This window comes from Hemibagrus wyckioides, linkage group LG04 (assembly GCF_019097595.1).
Source record: "Hemibagrus wyckioides isolate EC202008001 linkage group LG04, SWU_Hwy_1.0, whole genome shotgun sequence".
NCBI classification, from domain to species: domain Eukaryota; kingdom Metazoa; phylum Chordata; class Actinopteri; order Siluriformes; family Bagridae; genus Hemibagrus; species Hemibagrus wyckioides.
In genome coordinates this window covers 4,178,420-4,198,520 of record NC_080713.1, presented here as the reverse complement: position 1 = coordinate 4,198,520, position 20,101 = coordinate 4,178,420, and the positions used below count along the sequence as shown (strand labels likewise).

Sequence of the window (20,101 nt, the reverse complement as noted above, 5' to 3'; positions counted from 1 at the left end):
CACAGGTGACGTCTGGACAGCAGCTGCCAGGTACAGGCCTCTTAACAAGTACGGTACCAGTGGCACAGCTTATTCTGGGCTCAGGACACAGGGTCATATCACACACTGCAAATAAAGCGATAAATATTTAACTATAATATTTAGTTTAAAATATTGTTTATTTGCATCATTAGTTAGCACCATTTGATTGTGTGTGTTTGCGTGTGTTGAGTTACCACAGTGATAATGTGGGCAGCAAAGATGAGTAGTGTTCATATCCACAACCAAAATCTCTCCAGGCAGACATATAGGGATGGGTTCCATACAGGATTCACATACTATAGTACACACACAGTAAAAGACATATTGCACTTTAAAAACCCAATTCATATTAGAGATTATATCAGCCATATTAAAGCATTAATAACATTTTGATAGCCTGCAGGCTCAGAGAGCCTAAGCAATTCCAATCCAGTCCACATAACTCTGACAAGATGGATATCCACATACATAGAACAAAGTTAATTTTTTACAAATTTCTTTCAGTTGAGCGATAGTGCCGTTTTTGCATTGCATATACACTATGTTGGCAAAAGTTTTGGGATGTCTGCCTTTACATGCACATGAATGTAATATGGAGTTGTCCCGCCCTTTACAGCTATAACAGCTTCAACTCTTCTGGGAAGGCTTTCCACAAGGTTTAGGAGTGTGTTTATGACCATTCCTCTAGAAGCTCATTTGTGAGGTCAGGCACTGATGTTGGATGAGAAGGCCTGGCTCGCAGTCTCCGCTCTAATTCATCCCAAAGGTGTTCTATGGGGTTTCACTGGAACTAAGGGGCCGAGCCCAACCCCTGGAAAACAACACCTGAATTCAATGATTTGGAGGGGTGTCCCAAAACTTTTGGCAATATAGTGTAGTAACATGGGATAATTATTTCCATACATGACCACAACATGAAGTGACAAAGCAGCCTGAGGTCACTCAGGAAACAGTTTTGACAGCAATGTGCTAAATATTACAGTTTCTAAAGTGGGATTTCACTGGGGTTTTTTTTTTAATGCAAAGCAGGAACCATTTTATTCAATCCTCTAAAATGGCAGTTTTTAAACTGGGATCTGTGTTTTATTTTCTTTAATTTGTTCCACCATTAGAAAAGTTGCATTTGTTAAGTTCCTACACTTATGCACCTGTTTGACTGGTCACTTGAATTGAACAGGTTTAACCAAAATGTTAATAAATTAAAAACATGTACCCCATAAATAATAATATCAACTTGGAACTAATGTGTTGAAAGTTAACAGATATATGGCATCAATAATTATCTAGACAAAAGCCCTGCTAATTGAATAGTTGCAATAGTAGCATGTACTGACTTGTTTGTAGCATGTAATAATTCTTTATTTATTTTATATCCTAAAACTGTACTCTTCCTATTTTCCATCTCATTTCCATTCATCCTGATTGACTTGTAAACTTTTTCCTCAATTTACTCATAACATTCTTTTTAAATTCTCTATATCTGCTTAGCCACTTTACTCTTTGAAAAGTTATATAGAGAAACACAATTTGTCAGTCTAGCCATGGAAGCCATCTCTTTATTGCTAATGATAAGAGGCAAAAGTTTATCCATCTTCTTACCACATAGATAGTTATAGCAACAGGAATGCTGTCCTCTGACCTCTACCAAGAACTGGTCCTCTTTGCAATCAGGCATCGGGACACTGGGACAGGACAGGGGGTCACATTCTGTAATAAAATATTGACCTCGGATTTATTATTTCTACTTAAACAGGCAACCCACTGTACTTTAAAAGTGCATTAAAGATGCATCAAATGTATCTGACCACATCGATATTCAGGACAGCAGGAGATGGTGCTATAGCCAATCACCAACTTGTTCCCCAACTCACAGGAAGGAATGTCATTCTGGCACATGGTTATGTTACACTCTATATATATACACACACACACACACACACACACACACACATATATCAGCCCATAGACATGCATGGTCAAAAGATGGCACATATTTTGATTGTATTGGTGTGTGTGAGTGGGTGTGTGTACCGCAAATCTTTTTTGGGCAGCAAGCGCCCTCCTCCAGAACATCAATATAGTATTCTCCCTCACGTTCACACAGAGGAGCAGGCTCAGGAGAACACTCGGGCTCCACCGGGACGACACTGCCGTTTTCCAGGCAGGTGAACAGACAACAACCTCGAAGAGAACCATTCCACACCTCCCCTGGGGCCCGCGGGGAACCGTCGTTATCCGTACACACTGGCATGCACATGTTGAAGACACATATATGTTTATAACTTATGACATAAACACAATATACACAGACCAGGCAAACCATTATGACTACCTGCCTAATATCGAGTTGGTCCTTCTTTTGCTGCCAAAACAGCCCTGACCCGTCCTGCACTGTGTATTCTGACACCTTTCTATCAGAACCTGCATTAACTTCTTCAGCAATTTGAACAAGAGTAGCTCGTCTGTTGGATCGGATCACACGGGTCAGCCTTCGCTCCCCACGTGCATCAGTGACCCTTGGCCGCCCATGACCCTGTCACCGGTTCACCACTGTTCCATCCTTGGACCACTTTTGATAGATACTGACCACTGCAGACCGGGAACACCCCATAAGAGCTGCAGTTTTGGAAATGATCTGGTCCAGTCATCTTGCCATCAAAATTTGGCCCTTCATCAAACTCTCTCAAATCCTTACGCTTGTCCATTTTTCCTGCTTCTAACACATCAACATTGAGGACAAAAATGTTGACTTGCTGCCTAATATATCCCACCCACTAACAGGTGCCATGATGAGGAGATTATCAGTCTTTTTCACTTCACCTGGCAGTGGTCATAATATTATGCCTGATCGGTGTATCTCTCACTATTAAGCAATAGCTCAGTTAGAGTTCTGGCAAGTTTCTCAAAGAATACCTAAAATACCAGACTACCACTGACTCCTTGATGAAGCTGGGATATGGATACTGTAAATGCCACAGTTGAGCAAAATCAATAAAAATAAAATGTTTAAAAAGTAAAAATCTAATAGCAAGTCTTTAGGATAATTCAGTGATTAAATCTGATGTCACTAAATTCCACCTCATTATAATGTATTGACATTTTCATTTGATTTCTCACCACACTGGTCCTCAGTGACACAGAATGCAGAGTCAGCTCGGTGCAGGATGGTACCACTCTTACACACGCACTCCTCTCGGATAGAAGAACAGGTGCTTTCCTCATAATAATCTCGATTCTGACACGTCATCGTCTTACATGTGTTCACACACGGCTTATACTCTTTACCGAGAGGACACTTCAGAGCTGCCACGTGTAAACATACAAACAATAATTAATGCAAAATGTACAAGAATGTGAACACAGTCTAGAGTACATGTACATAGTGTATATGTTGATACATGTGAACACTCACGGCAGAAGTTGCTTTTCCTCCAGCTGAAGCAGATTTGGTGAGTGTAACAGATGGCCACGTAAGCAGCAAGAAAGTCACACTCGTGCTCCTTGTAGTGCAGGTCACCTGCCCAGATTTTGTCACAGAATTGCTCCGGTGAAACCTACAGAAAAATATCATTCACACTTCAACATTTACTGATAGTAATCAAGACACTATATATCATTGTGCTTTAAATCCTTAAAGTACTTTTGTGAAATCAAAAACATGATTTTTAAAATGTTCACTCCAGGTGAATGCCTAACTATAATTTCAATTTCTTAATACACGCTGCCAGAGTATCACAGGGCACCATCCACACACGCATTCACACACAGTCATACACACTTATGGACAATTTAGCATACAATCAGTCCACCTACTGGCATGTTTCAGACAGAGGGAGGAAACCAAAACCCTGTGTTTAATTTCCTTAATTACTTAATGAAATTAAGTAATTACTTTAATTAAAGCCTCTATTGTTATATATAGCTTTACATTTTTTAAAATTTTATTCCTCACAATTGTTATTACATACAGGCCAAGCTACTTTAAAAAAAATAACTGGGTTATACTGACCAGGCATAACATTATGACCACCTGCCTAATATTGTGTTGGTCCCCCTATTGCTGCCAAAACAGCCCTGACCCGTCATGCACTGTGTATTCTGACACCTTTCTATCAGAACCAGAATTAACTTCTTCAGCAATCTGAGCAACAGTAGCTTGTCTGTTGGATCACACGGGCCAGCCTTCGCTCCCCACGTACATCAGTGAGCCTTGACCGCCCGTGACCCTGTCGCCAGTTAACCATTGTTCCTTTCTTGGACCACTTTTGATAGATACTGACCACTGCAGACTGGGAACACCCCGCAAGAGCTGCAGTTTTGGAGATGCTCTGATCCAGTGGTCTAGCCATCACAATTTGGTCCTTCATCAAACTCGCTCAAATCCTTACACTTGTCCATTTTTCCTGCTTCTAACACATCAACTTTGAGGACAAAATGTTCACTTGCTACCTAATATATCCCACCCACTAACAGGTGCCATGATGAGGAGATCATCCGTCATAGTTGTTATCATCAGTTATATTTTCAAACAGTATTTTCAATTTGCTAACTACAACAATAGAATTTTCATAAGTTTTATAAATTTTTATATATCTGAGCAGGACCTTGTGGTGGCACTTGGAGAAGGGGCTCTGGTTGAGCATTTGAAAACATTTGGTACAGTTTCCTGTGGTGCAGTTGTCTCCCACTCTCCGGAAGTAGTCCGTCTCCTCGGATGTGTCCACCATCCAGCTGTGAAGAAACACGGGGATGTCCTCTACGTTTCGCATCACAGTCCCGTTAGGTAAACGTAAGTCATCTGCTGGGTTACCGTCACAGCAGCCTGAAAGATAAAGCACACGTTAGTCTCGCGCTTTCAAGATTTCAAGTATCCATTGATCCTGTCTACTGTATATCGATACAGTAGTATAACACACACACACACACACACACACAGACACACACACTAACCACAGAGGCCTCTGGTGGAGGTGTTATCAGGGGCACCATACTGTAGGACCATGATACCGGTGCTGTGGTACCACTGGATACTGATTCCACTGGGGGTGTGAATGCTATACATGGTCCCTGTGTCATCGATATGCAGGTTCAATCTGGTGAACGGCAGTCGAGCTGTGATCTGATTCACGGATACCTACATCCAACAAAAGAAGCATTACAACTTAATGTTTATAAATACAACACAAAACAAAAATGTGGCAGTGACAAGGTACAAAAGATTAGTTGTTTAAATGTGGTATATACTCAGTGAGAGAAAAACAATTTCAATATAATAAAATACACAGGTTCTGAGAGTTTTGGGTATGAGTATACACTTATATTGCCAAAAGTTTTGGGACACCCCTCCAAATCATTGAATTCAGGTGTTGTTTTTCAGGGGTTGGGCTCGGCCCCTTAGTTCCAGTGAAAGGAACTCTTAATGCTTCAGCTTCATACCAAGATATTTTGGACAATTTTCCCTTCCTGTTCCAACATGACTGCACACCAGTACACAAAGCAAGGTCCATAAAGACATGGATGAGTGAGTTTGGTGTGGAGGAACTTGATGGAGTCCTGACCTCAGCCTGATGGAACACCTTTGGGATGAATTAGAGCGGAGACTGTGAGCCAGACCTTCTCATCCAACATCAGTACCTGACCTCACAAATGTGTTTCTAGAGCAATGGTCAAAAATTCCCATAAACACACTCCTAAACCTTGTGGAAAGCCTTCCCAGAAGAGTTGAAACTGTTATAGCTACAAAGGGCGGGACAACTCCATATTACATTCATGTGCGTGTAAAGGCAGACGTCCCAAACTTTTGGCAATGTAGTGTATGTCTTGCAAACTAATGTATCATAAATAGCAGTGTACTTTGCGGTCAAGGCGACTGATGATGATTCTGTAAGCATGAGTGGTTATGTTCAACTTCTTAAAACACAGGCCAGAGGTTCCACCAGTAGGAGTCTATGAGAGAGAGAGAGAGAGAGAGAGATAAGAACGGACACAAATTAAAGACATAAACGTTGTATTTATTGCCAGACTGACAATATTTTTTAATAACAACAAGTAAACTTACAGGTCGTCTAATGTAGTTCACACTCTGAAACACAAAATGAATAATTTAATACATCAGAAAAAAACAGTATTCATATTTTTACGTATACTGATATAGGCTATTGGAAAGTTTGTGTTTGTTGTTCACCTCACTGGTGGGGCATTTCTCAACATGTCCAACAATGTTCTCTCGGGGCAGGTGGACCAGTATATAGGAGCCGTTATCATACAGAGCAACATTGTTCCCGTCAAATGTGATCACACGGAGGTCTGAGATTATAGAGCAACGGCCTGACAGTAAACACACATCAGTATCAGTATCAGTAAAGGTATCTAGCCTTGTTTGTATATCTAAAATGAGATAATTTAGTTAATATTAACATTTAGTAAAACTGACTGTTATACATATGTACACTAGTATGTACACCAATCAGGCATAACATTCTGATCAGTAACAGGTGAAATGAATAAGACTAATGATCTTAAAGTGTTCTGCTGCTAGAGTCTTAAAGGATCTGCTGCTAACATCTTGGTGCCAGATACCACAGCACACCTTTAAGGATCTAGTAGAGTCCATGGGTTGACCAGTCAGAGCTGTTTTGGCAGCAAAAGGGGGACCAACACAAAATTAGGCCGGTGGTCATAATGTTATGCCTGCTCCATGTATTTTCTGGCAGTGTTAATGTACTGCTCCTGTTCTTATTTCATCTATCTGTCAGATTAATGGGCAGGATGAGCTTCTACTGATCTGTTTTTACCCTAGGCCTAAAAACAGGGTAGCAAAATAAGCCTATGTGGAGTAGCATTAGCTCTGGGGCCCAGAATCCAGTAAACCATGCTAGCTAGGTCAGTGAAACAGTGAGTGTGTTGACCTTATGCCATTCTCACAAATGGAGCGTTGCAGTACATCCGTAAAGTCAATCCCTTAAACTTTCACACCCAATAGTAAATCTAGACTTCACAGTATTTACTAATTAGTAATTCTAATTACTGTATTAGGAATTATTATTTAGCCAAAGTTGCTGAAGACTTTTTTAGGACTTTGATCAAGGGTTCCTTATGTCCTTCATTCACAGTATCTCTCTCGCCCTGCAGACCATTCCTAAGTCTAAGAACTGACTGTAGCTAATCTGTTGCTATGCATAGTATCAGGCAATCTCTAACCATTAGCAGAAAGGGACCACCATGTCGCCACCACAGAGCATATTCTTTTTAGGCAGTCAGTGATTTTCAATACTGCAGTGACAGTAACATTGTTGGGTGTGTGATACAAATGCATCAGGTGCAGCAGTGTTAGTGATGTGCACAGTGGTCCCTTTCTATTTCTGCTTAACAGCAGATGGTTACTGCTACAGGCAATTTAAGTCCATCACCAGTATATATGATAGACTTCCATGGTAAAGGTGTATCTATTAATGTTCGACTTACACATACATATATATATTATGTATTAGCCATATACTGAATTTGATCCTCTAATTTATTAAGAACTGAACAGAGAAGTAAAAGGTGCATGTCTTACAGGGACAGCGCCACAGTGGACAGCAGGGGTCTGTGTTGATCTGAATGGGCATGCCCAACAGGTTACACTGTGGTTGAGTGATGTTGAACCTGCAGTGCTGGGAGGAGTTGTGTAGCATCAGCTGCGCATTAAAGCAGATATACTCACTGCACTCATCAACTCTCACGGAGAATGGAGGCTAAACAGGAAAGAACACCCACAGAAAAACACATTCATACCACACTTCCTCAACATTCCATAATACATAATGGTTTGAAATAAGAAACCTTAATGAGATGATAAATTGCCGAGTGACAGAATGTTTGCTAGCAAATTCATTTGAAACACAAATGCACTTGCATGATTTTTGAGCAAAATGAAAGATTGTTCAGGCTAAAAAATTAAACACCACATTAGCAAGAAACGACTATTCTCTGTAGGGTATTTTGTTTATATAATGCTAACATGCTTATAAAATATATATATATATATATTTAACACTAAGCTCACTGTGCAGGGTCCAGTAGGAACCACGAATGCAGGCTGGGTGGTTGTTGCACTTAGTGTTGTAGGAGATGAGGATGGGGTAGTAGGTGTAGGCGCTGTGGTTGTTTCCGTTGTCGATGTCAAAATAAATTCCTCCTCAGCTGCCGTGGAAACTGGGACCGCCTCTGTGGTGATAAGAGGGGTTGTTATGGTCTGAGTGGTGGAAGGCGTTGTAGTAGTGATGACAGTGGTTGATTCCTCAGTTGTGGTCAGTATCTCTGTAGTGGTGGGTGGCAGTGACGTGGTAACAGAGGTCGTCGTAGCAGGTGTGGTTGGCTTAGTGGTAGGCGGAGTCGAGGTAACAAAAGGGCTTTCTGTGATTGGTGGAGAGGATGTAAGTATTTCAGGAGTTGTTGTAATTAAAGTAGTTGTGGTGGGGGATGAAACAGGAGCTGCGGTTGTGCTAGTGGTGCCTGCAGTGGTGGGAGGAGTGGTCGTTGTGGGAGCGGTCGTAGTAGTTGTAGTGGTCGTGGTTGTGGTCACAGTTGTTGGAACCATCGTGGTAGGAGCCTTGGTGGTTCTGTTAGACCGAGTCACAAACATGTAAGGAGTAGGAGTTGGCGAAAGTATTATGCCTGCAGAGAAATCATTGTAATCATAAGCAGAATCACAATACAGAAATGTATAAATCGAGCAAAACTCATGAGGAAATAAATGTTGAAGAAGCAGGTGCTGCTGGTACTCACAGTCTTCTTGGTACACACACCTCCTTGTGACTTCATCAAGCACCATGGTTTTGGGACAGCGGGGGAAACAGCCTTCCACACTGCACACACACAGGGTTTCAGTGCCATGAGTGCAATACCACTAATACTTTTACATTGAGTTTTAAGAATTTTAAGTAAAGGCATGTTACTCTTGCATATAAACAAACAGCAAAAAAACATTTATTTCACCACTGACACTAGGGACAGTAAGAATCACCTGCATATCATCAAATACAGATGTGCATTCATGTGTGATGTTATAGAAACCTTAGAGTCAACCAGAACTCTGATCATCTCCAAACATCTTTACAGTTAGATTTATGGTATATCAATTCCTCACAACATTGTTGCTCTCATTATTCAGATAAATCTCACTGCCCCTGGTGGTGCTTTTGTTACAAGACCAGAAGCTGATGAATAAATTTTTTAAGTGTATGAATCTTACAGAGGTAAGAACTGGCAGCGTGTGGCATCAGGATCGTTGCATGTTTTCACACATGCGCTGGCACATGAATGGTATTTCCACTCACACATCAGTCGATACGGAATCACAAAACTGCTCTCTGAAATGTGCAAAGGCAGGCACAAAAAAATATGACACGGTACTTCCATTAACAAGCACTGAACATACGAGAAGGGTTAAAGGTGGTCGAGGTTTATGTGTAGGCTAATGTGTTTCTAGAAACTTTCTTACCCTCGATAGTAAAACTGCTGCTGGCCTTGAAAGAGTATGAGTTGTCATAGCTCTGTGCACGTACATGTGTGTGTGTGAGTGTAACGAAGACACCCTTCTGGCTGTGCAGCTCAAACGAAGATCGCCCGGGTAACCACAATCCCTGGTGATGAATGAAGGTTGCCTGACGACGAAAATCCTCGTCGGGTCTCCAGCGCTCCAAACGCACAACGCGACTGGGTGTGACACACAGGAAGTAGTTTGGGCGCTCAGCAGACTCCAGTGAGACAGTCAGGAGTCCTAAATTCCAGAGCAGTATAACAAAAAAGATCTCTAAAGCTTTAATATTCTGTACAGCTTTTAAATCAACAATGCCAGGACTGGAAACTAACTTTTTTATCTCACCAACATTTCGATTAACCAAACACTGATGGGTTCTTGTGGAACATTTGTTGTACAAGCCAGAAATGTTGTGGGAGAGATTGTTTCATAATTTCAGTAAAATAAATGGACAGACATCTCTGGAAAGAATCAGAAATTATTAGCTATTCCTGTTAACCCATATCATTGACTATTACTGACTATTGATTTTGGAGCTAGCTGGGGTTTAGCTGGGGTAGGCTAGCACTTATCTTGGTAGCTCTCAACTTATGCTAACAGCCACATGTGCAATAATTTCCAGCCCTAATCACCACCAAATAAAAATGAAACTGAATGAATGTGAACGTGTTCCCTTACGTGAAGCTCGGTCCTTGTAAAGTCCACTGGTGATCATGAGGTTGAAGATGGCAGTTGGCTGAGCGCTACTCTTCAGCAGAGGAAACACCTCTCCACTACTGACATTCGCTCCAAGCACGCACACTGAATCATTCAGCTCAGTGGCAGACAAAGTGAATGGACCCTCACCCAGCTCTAAACACAGACCCACACAAAAACAGACATAATATAGGTATGTAGAGTTTATATATTTTTAATTATTCTCAATCATGTCTATTTACGCTTACTTATGGAAGTTTTCAAAGGGAAGAATATGTGGTAAAGAATGTAAAGACATAATGGTGAAACAAAAGGTCTTGTCTATATGTGATATAAATACACCGATCAGGCATAACATTATGAGCAGTGAGAGGTGAAGTGAATAAGACTGATGATCTCCTCATCATGGCACCTGTTAGTGGGTGGGATATATTAGGCAGCAAGTCAACATTTTGTCCTTAAAGTTGATGTGTTAGAAGCAGGAAAAATGGACAAGCGTAAGGATTTGAGCTTTGAGTTTAACAAGGGCCAAATTGTGATGGCTAGACCACTGGATCAGAGCATCTGCAAAACTAGAGCTTTTGAGGGGTGTTCCTGGTCTGCAGTGGTCAGTATCTATCAAAAGTGGTCCAAGGAAGGAACAGTGGTGAAACGGAGACAGGGTCATGGGTGGGCAAGGGGAGTGAAGGCTGGCCCGTGTGATCCGATCCAACAGACGAGCTACTGTTGCTCAAATTGCTGAAGAAGTTAATGCTGGTTCTGATAGAAAGGGGGCAGCAAATGAAGGACCAGCACAATATTAGTCAGGTGGTCATAATGTTATGTCTGGTCAGTGTATTTATTCTATATAATTAACAAACCTCTTTCACATCCTCTGAACAGTTTTAGAATCTTTTCAGTTCATCTACTGGACATGTAAATTGTGTAGTCACCTATAAACATTGCCCTGTATTAGTAAATATATGTTTAGAAGACAGAGGATAGTACATACCTTGGTTGTAGTATTCACAGTCATATGCTGTAAAAGAAACAAAGAAACAACATCAATATACTGTACAAAATGACCGTATTCTTGTGTTCTTTAGTGACGTGAAGGTGTGTTTGCTAAATAATTAATCTGCTCATGATGATGGACAGCAGTCGGAGGTCAGCAGGTCACTAGATCGTGACTGTGTGTGCACTTACGGCAGACAGTGGGAGATCTCCAATGTACCGTGACGCCATGTTGGCAGCACTTATGTGCGTATGCAGCAATGCTGGTACACAAACACTCACAGTCGCCCCCTCGATTGCAGTTACAGGTGTCTGTCAGGCAGTTTTTATAAAACCAGGTCACATCCACCTGGGGGTTTGTCAGAGATTAGTCACACTAGTGAGCACAGAACAATACAGCAGGTCAAGACACCAAGTGTCCGCTTAGCTTAATTTACACTCTCATTCAGTCCATGCCAATCAGCATTATAAACAGGGCTAATGATACACACTGGTGCTGCAATATAAATATAAGTAAGTCAGCTTGAAAATTTATCTGGCACCCTCATAAAAATGAGGCAAAATTAATATATAAAATGAATAGCACATGTAACAACTAACAATTTTACCTTAAAGACATGGGAACACCATATGGTTTTATTTTAACAGAAATGTATATTTTTAGCATTAAAAAATTTTCATTCTCATTCCGTGTCACTTATGTGCACAAGTTACCTGACATAAAAAAAAACCTTGATTGCACATAATGGTATTTTTTTTCATTCCGCTTATGTACACCGATCAGGCACATTATGACCACCTGCTTAATATTGTGTTGGTCCACCTTTTGCTGCCAAAACAGCCCTGACCTGTCATGCTCTGCGTATTCTGACCCCTTTCTATCAGAACCAGCAATCTGAGCAACAGTATCTCATCTGTTGGATTGGACCACACGAGCCCCATGTGCATCAATGACCCTGTCACCGGTTCACCACTGTTCCTTCATTGGACCACTTTTGATAGATACTGACCACTGCAGACCGGGAACACCCCACAAGAGCTGCAGTTTTGGAGATGCTCTGATCCAGTGGTCTAGCCATCACAATTTGGCCCTTCGTCAAACTCGCTCAAATCTTTACACTTGTCCATTTTTCCTGCTTCTAACACATCAACTTTGAGGACAAAATGTTGACTTGCTGCCTAATATATCCCACCCACTAACAGGTGCCATGATGAGGAGATCATCAGTCTTATTCACCTAACCTGTCAGTGCTCATAATATTATGCCTGATCGGTATATTCTTTACTAGATTCTCCTTCTTTCTCTTTTGCTTTAAAGCCTCTGTAAAACGATTTGCTCTAAAGCAACAACAAATTTGTAGATAAAAATAATTTTCAAAAATATAGAATTTTAACATATATTTTTTTTCCCCAGAAATGACCATGACTGTATTTTAGATTTTCGGTATTGTTTTAATTTTTTAAATGATCCAGATTTTTAAAATGATCCAGATCCTAAATTTTAATTCATTCAATTATGCTATTTTTTCATGTTTTTATAATCAACACAAATAACATCACTATTCTAGCAAATCAAGCTCATTTCTGAAATTAACTTATAACATTCAATTCCCTTTTCCTATTAAACCACACCCCCTGCTGGGCAATTCTGCAAAGCATTTTCTCATCACTGGGGAATCTTGCCCTTAGTCACACTGCTATCTGCTGGTGCATCACTAACAGACGTGTGTGTGCGCCGTGGGTAAGCAATGACCTTTTTCTGTAGAACACAGAACATGTCTCTACGCTCCCAATGGAGACACTTACCACATTGTGGCATGAAGCAAAAACGTCACTGTAGAGAAGGCCGCACTCTCGCTTAGCGTATGGTTGTCTGCTCAGGTCTGCTTCACATGGTCTGCGCACTATGAAATCACTCTCACACTATGTACAACACATACACACACAAACATAATGCAATGAGTTTAACAACTGTTAATCAGATTATTAAAACATCCCATTTTGACCAGATGTACCTTCTAATCATCGTAAAAAAAATAAAAAAAGATCTGCGGATTAAACTAGCAAATCTGAATATCACTTCAAACTAACCACTAAGGTTAATTTGCTACTTTGCTATTCAGTAAATATTCACACTTGGCACCAGTTTCCAACCTTAAGTAAACTGTCAAGTGATAGTGATTGACCAAACATCAGCTGAACAATGCATTAAAGACAGGTGTATAATTGAACAGGAACATAGTCTTAGCACCTTATGTGTTTACATATGAACCTTTAAAAGAGTAAAACAACAGACAGTAGATTACTAGAGACTTCTTACTACTAAGGGATGGGGTTTTGGGGTGACCGTTCGAAACACGTAAGAAATGATCAATCATACCACATTAACATGTCTATGGGCAGTTTTTTTTTACATTAATTGTCTAATTTTAGCATGTTTATTACTCCCCAACTCCAAACTCCACCCCCTGTTTGTCTCTCACAGCCCTGGTATCTGATGAGCGTGTAACATGCCTGATTGCACTCACGTACCTGGCCAAGAGCCCAGCTATTTCCAAAAGCCTGAGCATTGCTGACCTCCATGTGCCCTGCTGTGGTCATGTCATTCACTGTCACCATGTCAAAGTTCCCACACATGCCACTGAACTGACCCTGAATACAAACAAACACACACACACATATAGACTGGTTACTGATAATCTTTTACCAACAACCATTTGGTTAAGGTTGTCAAATGTAAGGTAGTGCAGCAGTCCAAGTATTAATTTATTAAGATAATTCAGAAACAGATTTGTTAAAGATGCTGTAATGTGCAGATGTGAGGTAAACTGCAATTACAATGAAAACATTCACAAGCTATCCCTTGCCCCTCGACTGACCCCAGATCTCTGCTGAACCTACGCGTGAGTCATAGATAGGAAAACGTAGATGCTTCAATGGGCTTAAGCCAGACATGTCCACTGCACCACCACTTTCTATGGGGCAGCTTTCCAAGCTGAGCTCAATGACGTCAAGTAATTTAGATGGTGTTTTTAGATCAAGACCAGATCAAGTTTACCCCCAAAGAAATGCAGTATTTGAATGTTTGTACTGTTTGTATGTAGGTTTGCTGACAGATTACTAGAAAAGTATAATCAAATAATTTGAAACAGGTTAAAGAATTGCTTTCATGGATGAATGAACAAATCCTATAACCACACTATGAAATATAGTGGAAAGCATTCCCAGAGGAGTGGAGGTTAATATAGCAGCAGAATGGGAAATAAATCCGGTATATGATATTTAAAATCACATATAATTGTGATGGTCAGGTGTCCACATACATTACGTCAAAGAATGAATAAACCTGAAACTTATAAAGTATAATAATATTTCTGTGATATTAGTGGCTCTACCTGTATAGCAATATATTAATGCTTTATCCATTACATATTCATTATATCGGTAGGAGAATGTTGGACATGGAGCTGCCAGGCAGGAGGCAAAGAGGAAGGCCAAAGAGGAGGTATATGGATGTAATAAATGAGGATATGAAGCTAGGAATAGGGACAGGTGGAGAGAGAGGGAAAAGGGAAAAGCTGAAAGAAGAAGATCTATTACAGATTCATAATGTTACCATTAGTCTGTAAATTATAAAAGGTGAGGTAGCAACTCTAACCTTCCATCGTGGCCCAGCACGAATGTGAATGGTTGTTTTTCGATCCCACAACACAGTTAAGTCATGGTTGGGGAAATGGACCACCGTGTAGTAGCCTGCAGTCCACAGCTCAAATTCGTATCCTCGTCCAATAACAGTAGAGGGGCTCTGAAAAACCACCACAAACACAATGAACCCCACACATACAAAACAGAGCAGGTGTACACCATCCCTGAAAACAAGCCGCCAGAAGAGCACATTCACAATCAGCAAAATGTAAACAGATGGCTTACGGGTCTGCCTGAGTTGTCGTTGAAATAGATTTTAGTGAGGCCGACATAGATGAGCAGGTTCTTCATGCAGACTATTCCACTCTCGTAGCAGTCTTTATTCTGAGCCGTAATAGAAATCTCTGTATCGCCTACACTCTGTTTATGGAAAAACAGAAATCAGGCAAAATATTAAAGGAATACGTCAGTGTTTTTTTTTTTAGCCTAATCTCTATCCACTGAATCTGCAGCTAATCTCTATCCACTTCATATCCAGTTTCATTAGTAAGGTTAGCATATTAAACCTAATCTCAATGTGTGTGTATGTGTGTGTGTGTGTAGGGTCTGTTTGTAGAGGCCGAGGGCTCCGTCCCCAGAGTAGATCAATGGGCTCCTCCGAGACTTAGTGCCCTTTAACAGACACCAGAGTCCTTTCACTAACCCTGCACAGACAGACAGACAGACAGACACACACCTACACACACACACACACACACATACACAGAACGCAGGAGCAGGGTGTGTACCAGTGTGTAGGCTGATTGGGAACAGATTGCTCTTTGTTAAGTGAGGGCTATTGCAAAGTTTGTGTGCTGTGTTCGTGCAGGTTTGACATTCAGCCGGGCTCCATTACAGCAATCCTGCTCTAATTAAAAATCCACTCTGATTTTCCCAAGATTAGGAGCAGTGAGAGCCAATCCTTTCTAGCTATTCTATCCACCATGACAGCGAGTCGCTAAGGAAAGCTCACTCACTCACACACCTTCTTAGCCTCTTTGTTGGTATTAAAAACGTTTTGGCAAGTTTAAAGGCGTGTCATTGTAGATGTGATAAAAACATTCCACTTGTGGAGGCTGGTAAGCTCCTTTCTGCTAATAAATCCGATTTACTCACAAACGGTCAACAATGGGTGACACTTTGGACCCCTTTCCTTAGCTGACACACTTGGGCTGTGTTCAAAATGTCTTGTATAAGTATGTGCCCCCTTGAACTTTTCCACAGATAGTAGAGTTACAACCTGGAAGTAAAATAGACTTACTTGAAAATATATTACATATCCTTCATCTGTACAAAATAACCCATAATATTGGGTTTGAAGAAAATCTACACGGTTTGCAAGATTATTTAGAAATAAAAGCAGCAGAATGCAATCGCAAACTTTTCATTTTACATTGAGTTTCCACCCAATAAAATCTTGTAAAATTATAATATTATAATAAAGCCAACTGTACCCAGTACATTTCCAGTTTGTAATACTACCATTCTTACATAAGGCACTATATCTGCTGCCTTTGTTGCCTTCCTCTGGATTGTATTATATTACTAATTGAATCGTATTAGTATTATATAATTAAATAGTGCTTGTTATGGGATATATATTTGCCACAAAAATCAGTGGTGTACTGGAAATATGTTCATGTTCCTAATATACTACATGCTATTTCCATGCATAGTGTGTCAATTTAAACTCATTTACACACACACACACACACACACAGCATTACCTTTATAAGGTAAACTTGGCAATCACTTGCATAGTCATATTCCAGGCCGTCGAACGTGTGGTAATGACGGTCGCTATAGATAGTGCACACAGCTGGACAGGGGAAGTATGTGCAATTAAAGAACCCACGATGACACACACTGAAAAGAAAATCAATACACACCTCGTTCAAAAAAGTGCCAATAAAGATAAACTGTTAACAAGAAATCCCATATAAACACACTGACCAGCGGTAACAAGGAGTATCCACTGTCTGTCCTGGAAGATACTCAAGACCAAGCCAGACACATGGGCAGTTTTCTGGATAATAGCACTCTCCATTATGACCAACTAACCTGTGCATATTAAACACACACACACACACACACAATCATTAAAAAATCTTCTTTACAAGATCCAAAAAGCAATCCAATCATTCAGTTAAATCCCGTTCTAGTCTGACAGACAGATACAGATTACCCTGCTGGACATCCACACCCAGACACACAGGGGGTCAAAGGAGGACAGGTAAGGTTCAGCATCAGGTTCCTACAGGTGACTTCGCAAGCCACGCCCACGCCAGATGGTCCTACACCTTGGGGACCCCTGCAGTTATAGTAAACTTTTCCATTTGGACAATCATCTGTCTCTGGCTCTGAATGGATAAATTAATAAACGGTAAAGTGAAGAGAGGGTTTTGTAAAGTTTTACAATTCCAACACACTGCATTGTCGGACAAAATTTATCGAAATTTAGCTTTGTATTTTACAACAGGTCGAGAAAATGGAATCTATGCAAGTAATAATAGTTTATTTATCATTAGTCATTAAGATTAGAAATTAGACACAAGTTTCAAAACTCCAGACAGAGATGTTACTGAAATCATTACAATATGATAGTATTAAATGAAAATGTAAACGTAAATTAGCATGAACATTGTATACTGCGTACTGTATGCCACATCCTGGACACCAATAACAGGAAATAATTCGAAGCTAATTGGAGGTATAATCTTAGGCCTCAGATATTTTTTTATAGCAGAAGGTTAAAAATCAAGGCAAGAATATGAAAAGGCGCAATTTCAGCATTTACCTCTTTCCTCAGGCACACACTCCATACGACCATTTCTGCAGAGACTTAAAAAAACAAATGGCATTATATTTTCCTGTACTATGTTAGCAGATACGATTAAAGTTAGCATTACAGAATTAGCAAAACATTTAGAACAGTAAAGAAACATTTTTATAATACAAGACACATCTTTATAACACAATTTACATTTCCCAAAATATTCATGACTTGCTATTATACAGAAGCTGTATTATACCACTTTTTCCCAGTACACTTCACAAACTTGCACACACACACACACACACACACTTACCAAGGCCCAGAGGAGCTAAAGGACACTTCTCCTGGCTGAAAGACTGAACCCATGAAGTAACAGTGACACTGAGAACTAAACAAACAGAATCCCATGACTTTTCAACTTATATAAAAGACAAAACTAACTTAAAAAACAATGTGACAAATGTGTGTGTGTATGTGTGTGTGTGTCGGTGTGTTTTGCTTACAGTGGTACACAGCGTTGACGTGCGTGATCATAGAACATCTCATCCATGCAGCCACACCCTTCAGCACAGTCTCCATCACATTCTTCACCACTACTCACTGACTGACATGTTCTCCCACAAGACGTTGTGCAAGAGTGGTACATCATTCCTCCTAAACAGATCATGCCTACACACACACACACACACATTTACAAATCAAAGCACCATCACACACAAATTCAGATTCTTTAACAATGAATGCCACAGGCTATTGTTTTTTATACAGAAATGTTTAAATATTCATTAAAAATGTATTCTCAGTATTTAGTTATTATTATTTATTATTATATTATGAATATTATAACACAAACCATGTTTAGGGCTGTCTGCCTATAGTCCTGAAGGTAAAAGTTTAAATAAGAAGTGGATAAGCTTTGTTTTAGGTCTAAATATAATCTCTGTAATATAGATGTTTTCATTATTATTATTAGCAAGCCTTTAACATTAGCATTAATGTTTCACAACTGATATAATGTAAATTTATAAGTACCAAAGTTAATCTGTATCATTTAATTGTGTTTAAATTCTATCTACATATGCTTGCATTCACTAACGCATTTCTGCCTATCACCGATATATACACATATAGTTCAGGCTGAACATTATGACCACCTGCCTAATATTGTGTTGGTCCCCCTGTTGCTGCCAAAACATCCCTGACCCGTCGAGGCACAGACTCCACTAGATCCCTGAAGGTGTGCTGTGGTATCTTGTGCCAAGATGTTAGCAGCAGATCCTTTAAGTCTTTTTAGTTGCGAGGTGGGGCCTCCATGGGCCCTCTACATTTACAGGCATTAAAGGATACTTACAGGACTTAAAGGATACTTTTGATAGATAGTGACCACTGCAGACCGAGGATACTCGACAAGAGCTGCAGTTTTTCCTGCTTCTAACACATCAACTTTGAGGACAAAATGTTGACTTGCTGCCTAATATATCCCACCCACTAACAGGTGCCATGATGAGGAGATCATCAGTCTTATTCACTTCACCTCTCAGTGCTCATAATATTATGCAGATCGGTTTAAGTCCATATAAATTATCCTCTATTATATTACAGCATTTAACATGTTACAAAATGTTGATAATCAGCTGACCTCTGTCTGGGTGTAAATATTAGAATCCACCACTTCACATCAATTATTTAGTTACCACAGCCAACTTTAACGCCTTATTAATTAAGGCATTTTTTCATAATGATTGTGAAGGACTTATTAATGCTTGTGTATGGTATTAATATCGATTATATAAGGCAGACTATAGTATGCTGAGAGTATTCGTTGTGAATACACAAACAGATGCTGTGTTAATGGCTTAACAGTACTTGGGTGGTTTAACAGACAAACTAACCACATTCGGAGACGTGTGCTCTGAAGTATACGGTGATGTGGTGTTTGGAGCAGACGTAGGCGTAATGGGCGAGAGCAGTGCACAGACATCTACTGCCGCACCGACAGGCTTGATAGCGGCACTGCTGGTGGTACACACCGGGACTCACGTACGTGTGGCATGCAGCAAACACGTCTCCAGTTAGAATATCGCACAATGACGCATAGAATGCTGCAACACAACAGGAAATTATCACAGCAGTGTCTGTCAACCTTCTTACAAAGCCACAAGGAGAAAAAAAATAATAACCCATGCTACAGTCAATGCATTTAGAGATATGTGCCACGCTGTCAGACTGAATTTTTATCTCCTAAAGCTATTCATTATACAACCACGGTTATTATTTTGTCAATCATAATGATGTTGGGAGATAATTTTAGACAAAGCTATAGTTGATAGCCTATTGTAATTATCATTTGATTCAAATGCGTTTCTTATAAGAAGTCCCCGATCTAATGCAATGCATTTGAAGGCTTT

The 20,101-nt window shown here is 40.1% G+C and overlaps 1 protein-coding gene across 1 annotated transcript in view; it reads right to left on the bottom strand.

Moving 5' to 3' along the window:
* Nucleotides 1–20,101, bottom strand: part of otogl (otogelin-like) — a 42,115-nt gene that overhangs the window by 7,695 nt on the left and 14,319 nt on the right. The window contains exons 17-47 of the mRNA XM_058387877.1: nucleotides 19,586–19,795; nucleotides 18,197–18,362; nucleotides 18,007–18,081; nucleotides 17,715–17,758; nucleotides 17,103–17,277; nucleotides 16,871–16,978; nucleotides 16,645–16,783; nucleotides 15,164–15,298; nucleotides 14,892–15,038; nucleotides 13,766–13,885; nucleotides 13,040–13,156; nucleotides 11,426–11,582; nucleotides 11,232–11,258; nucleotides 10,223–10,396; nucleotides 9,506–9,784; nucleotides 9,257–9,374; nucleotides 8,791–8,870; nucleotides 8,069–8,679; nucleotides 7,580–7,757; nucleotides 6,206–6,348; nucleotides 6,080–6,103; nucleotides 5,875–5,967; nucleotides 4,972–5,155; nucleotides 4,626–4,843; nucleotides 3,434–3,575; nucleotides 3,139–3,324; nucleotides 2,053–2,265; nucleotides 1,827–1,931; nucleotides 1,621–1,728; nucleotides 216–317; nucleotides 1–105 (exon numbers count right to left, since the gene is read on the bottom strand). Of these exons, the coding sequence (XP_058243860.1) occupies nucleotides 1–105; nucleotides 216–317; nucleotides 1,621–1,728; nucleotides 1,827–1,931; nucleotides 2,053–2,265; nucleotides 3,139–3,324; nucleotides 3,434–3,575; nucleotides 4,626–4,843; nucleotides 4,972–5,155; nucleotides 5,875–5,967; nucleotides 6,080–6,103; nucleotides 6,206–6,348; nucleotides 7,580–7,757; nucleotides 8,069–8,679; nucleotides 8,791–8,870; nucleotides 9,257–9,374; nucleotides 9,506–9,784; nucleotides 10,223–10,396; nucleotides 11,232–11,258; nucleotides 11,426–11,582; nucleotides 13,040–13,156; nucleotides 13,766–13,885; nucleotides 14,892–15,038; nucleotides 15,164–15,298; nucleotides 16,645–16,783; nucleotides 16,871–16,978; nucleotides 17,103–17,277; nucleotides 17,715–17,758; nucleotides 18,007–18,081; nucleotides 18,197–18,362; nucleotides 19,586–19,795 (4,683 nt within the window). The remainder of the gene's footprint in view (nucleotides 106–215; nucleotides 318–1,620; nucleotides 1,729–1,826; nucleotides 1,932–2,052; nucleotides 2,266–3,138; nucleotides 3,325–3,433; nucleotides 3,576–4,625; nucleotides 4,844–4,971; nucleotides 5,156–5,874; nucleotides 5,968–6,079; nucleotides 6,104–6,205; nucleotides 6,349–7,579; nucleotides 7,758–8,068; nucleotides 8,680–8,790; nucleotides 8,871–9,256; nucleotides 9,375–9,505; nucleotides 9,785–10,222; nucleotides 10,397–11,231; nucleotides 11,259–11,425; nucleotides 11,583–13,039; nucleotides 13,157–13,765; nucleotides 13,886–14,891; nucleotides 15,039–15,163; nucleotides 15,299–16,644; nucleotides 16,784–16,870; nucleotides 16,979–17,102; nucleotides 17,278–17,714; nucleotides 17,759–18,006; nucleotides 18,082–18,196; nucleotides 18,363–19,585; nucleotides 19,796–20,101) is intronic.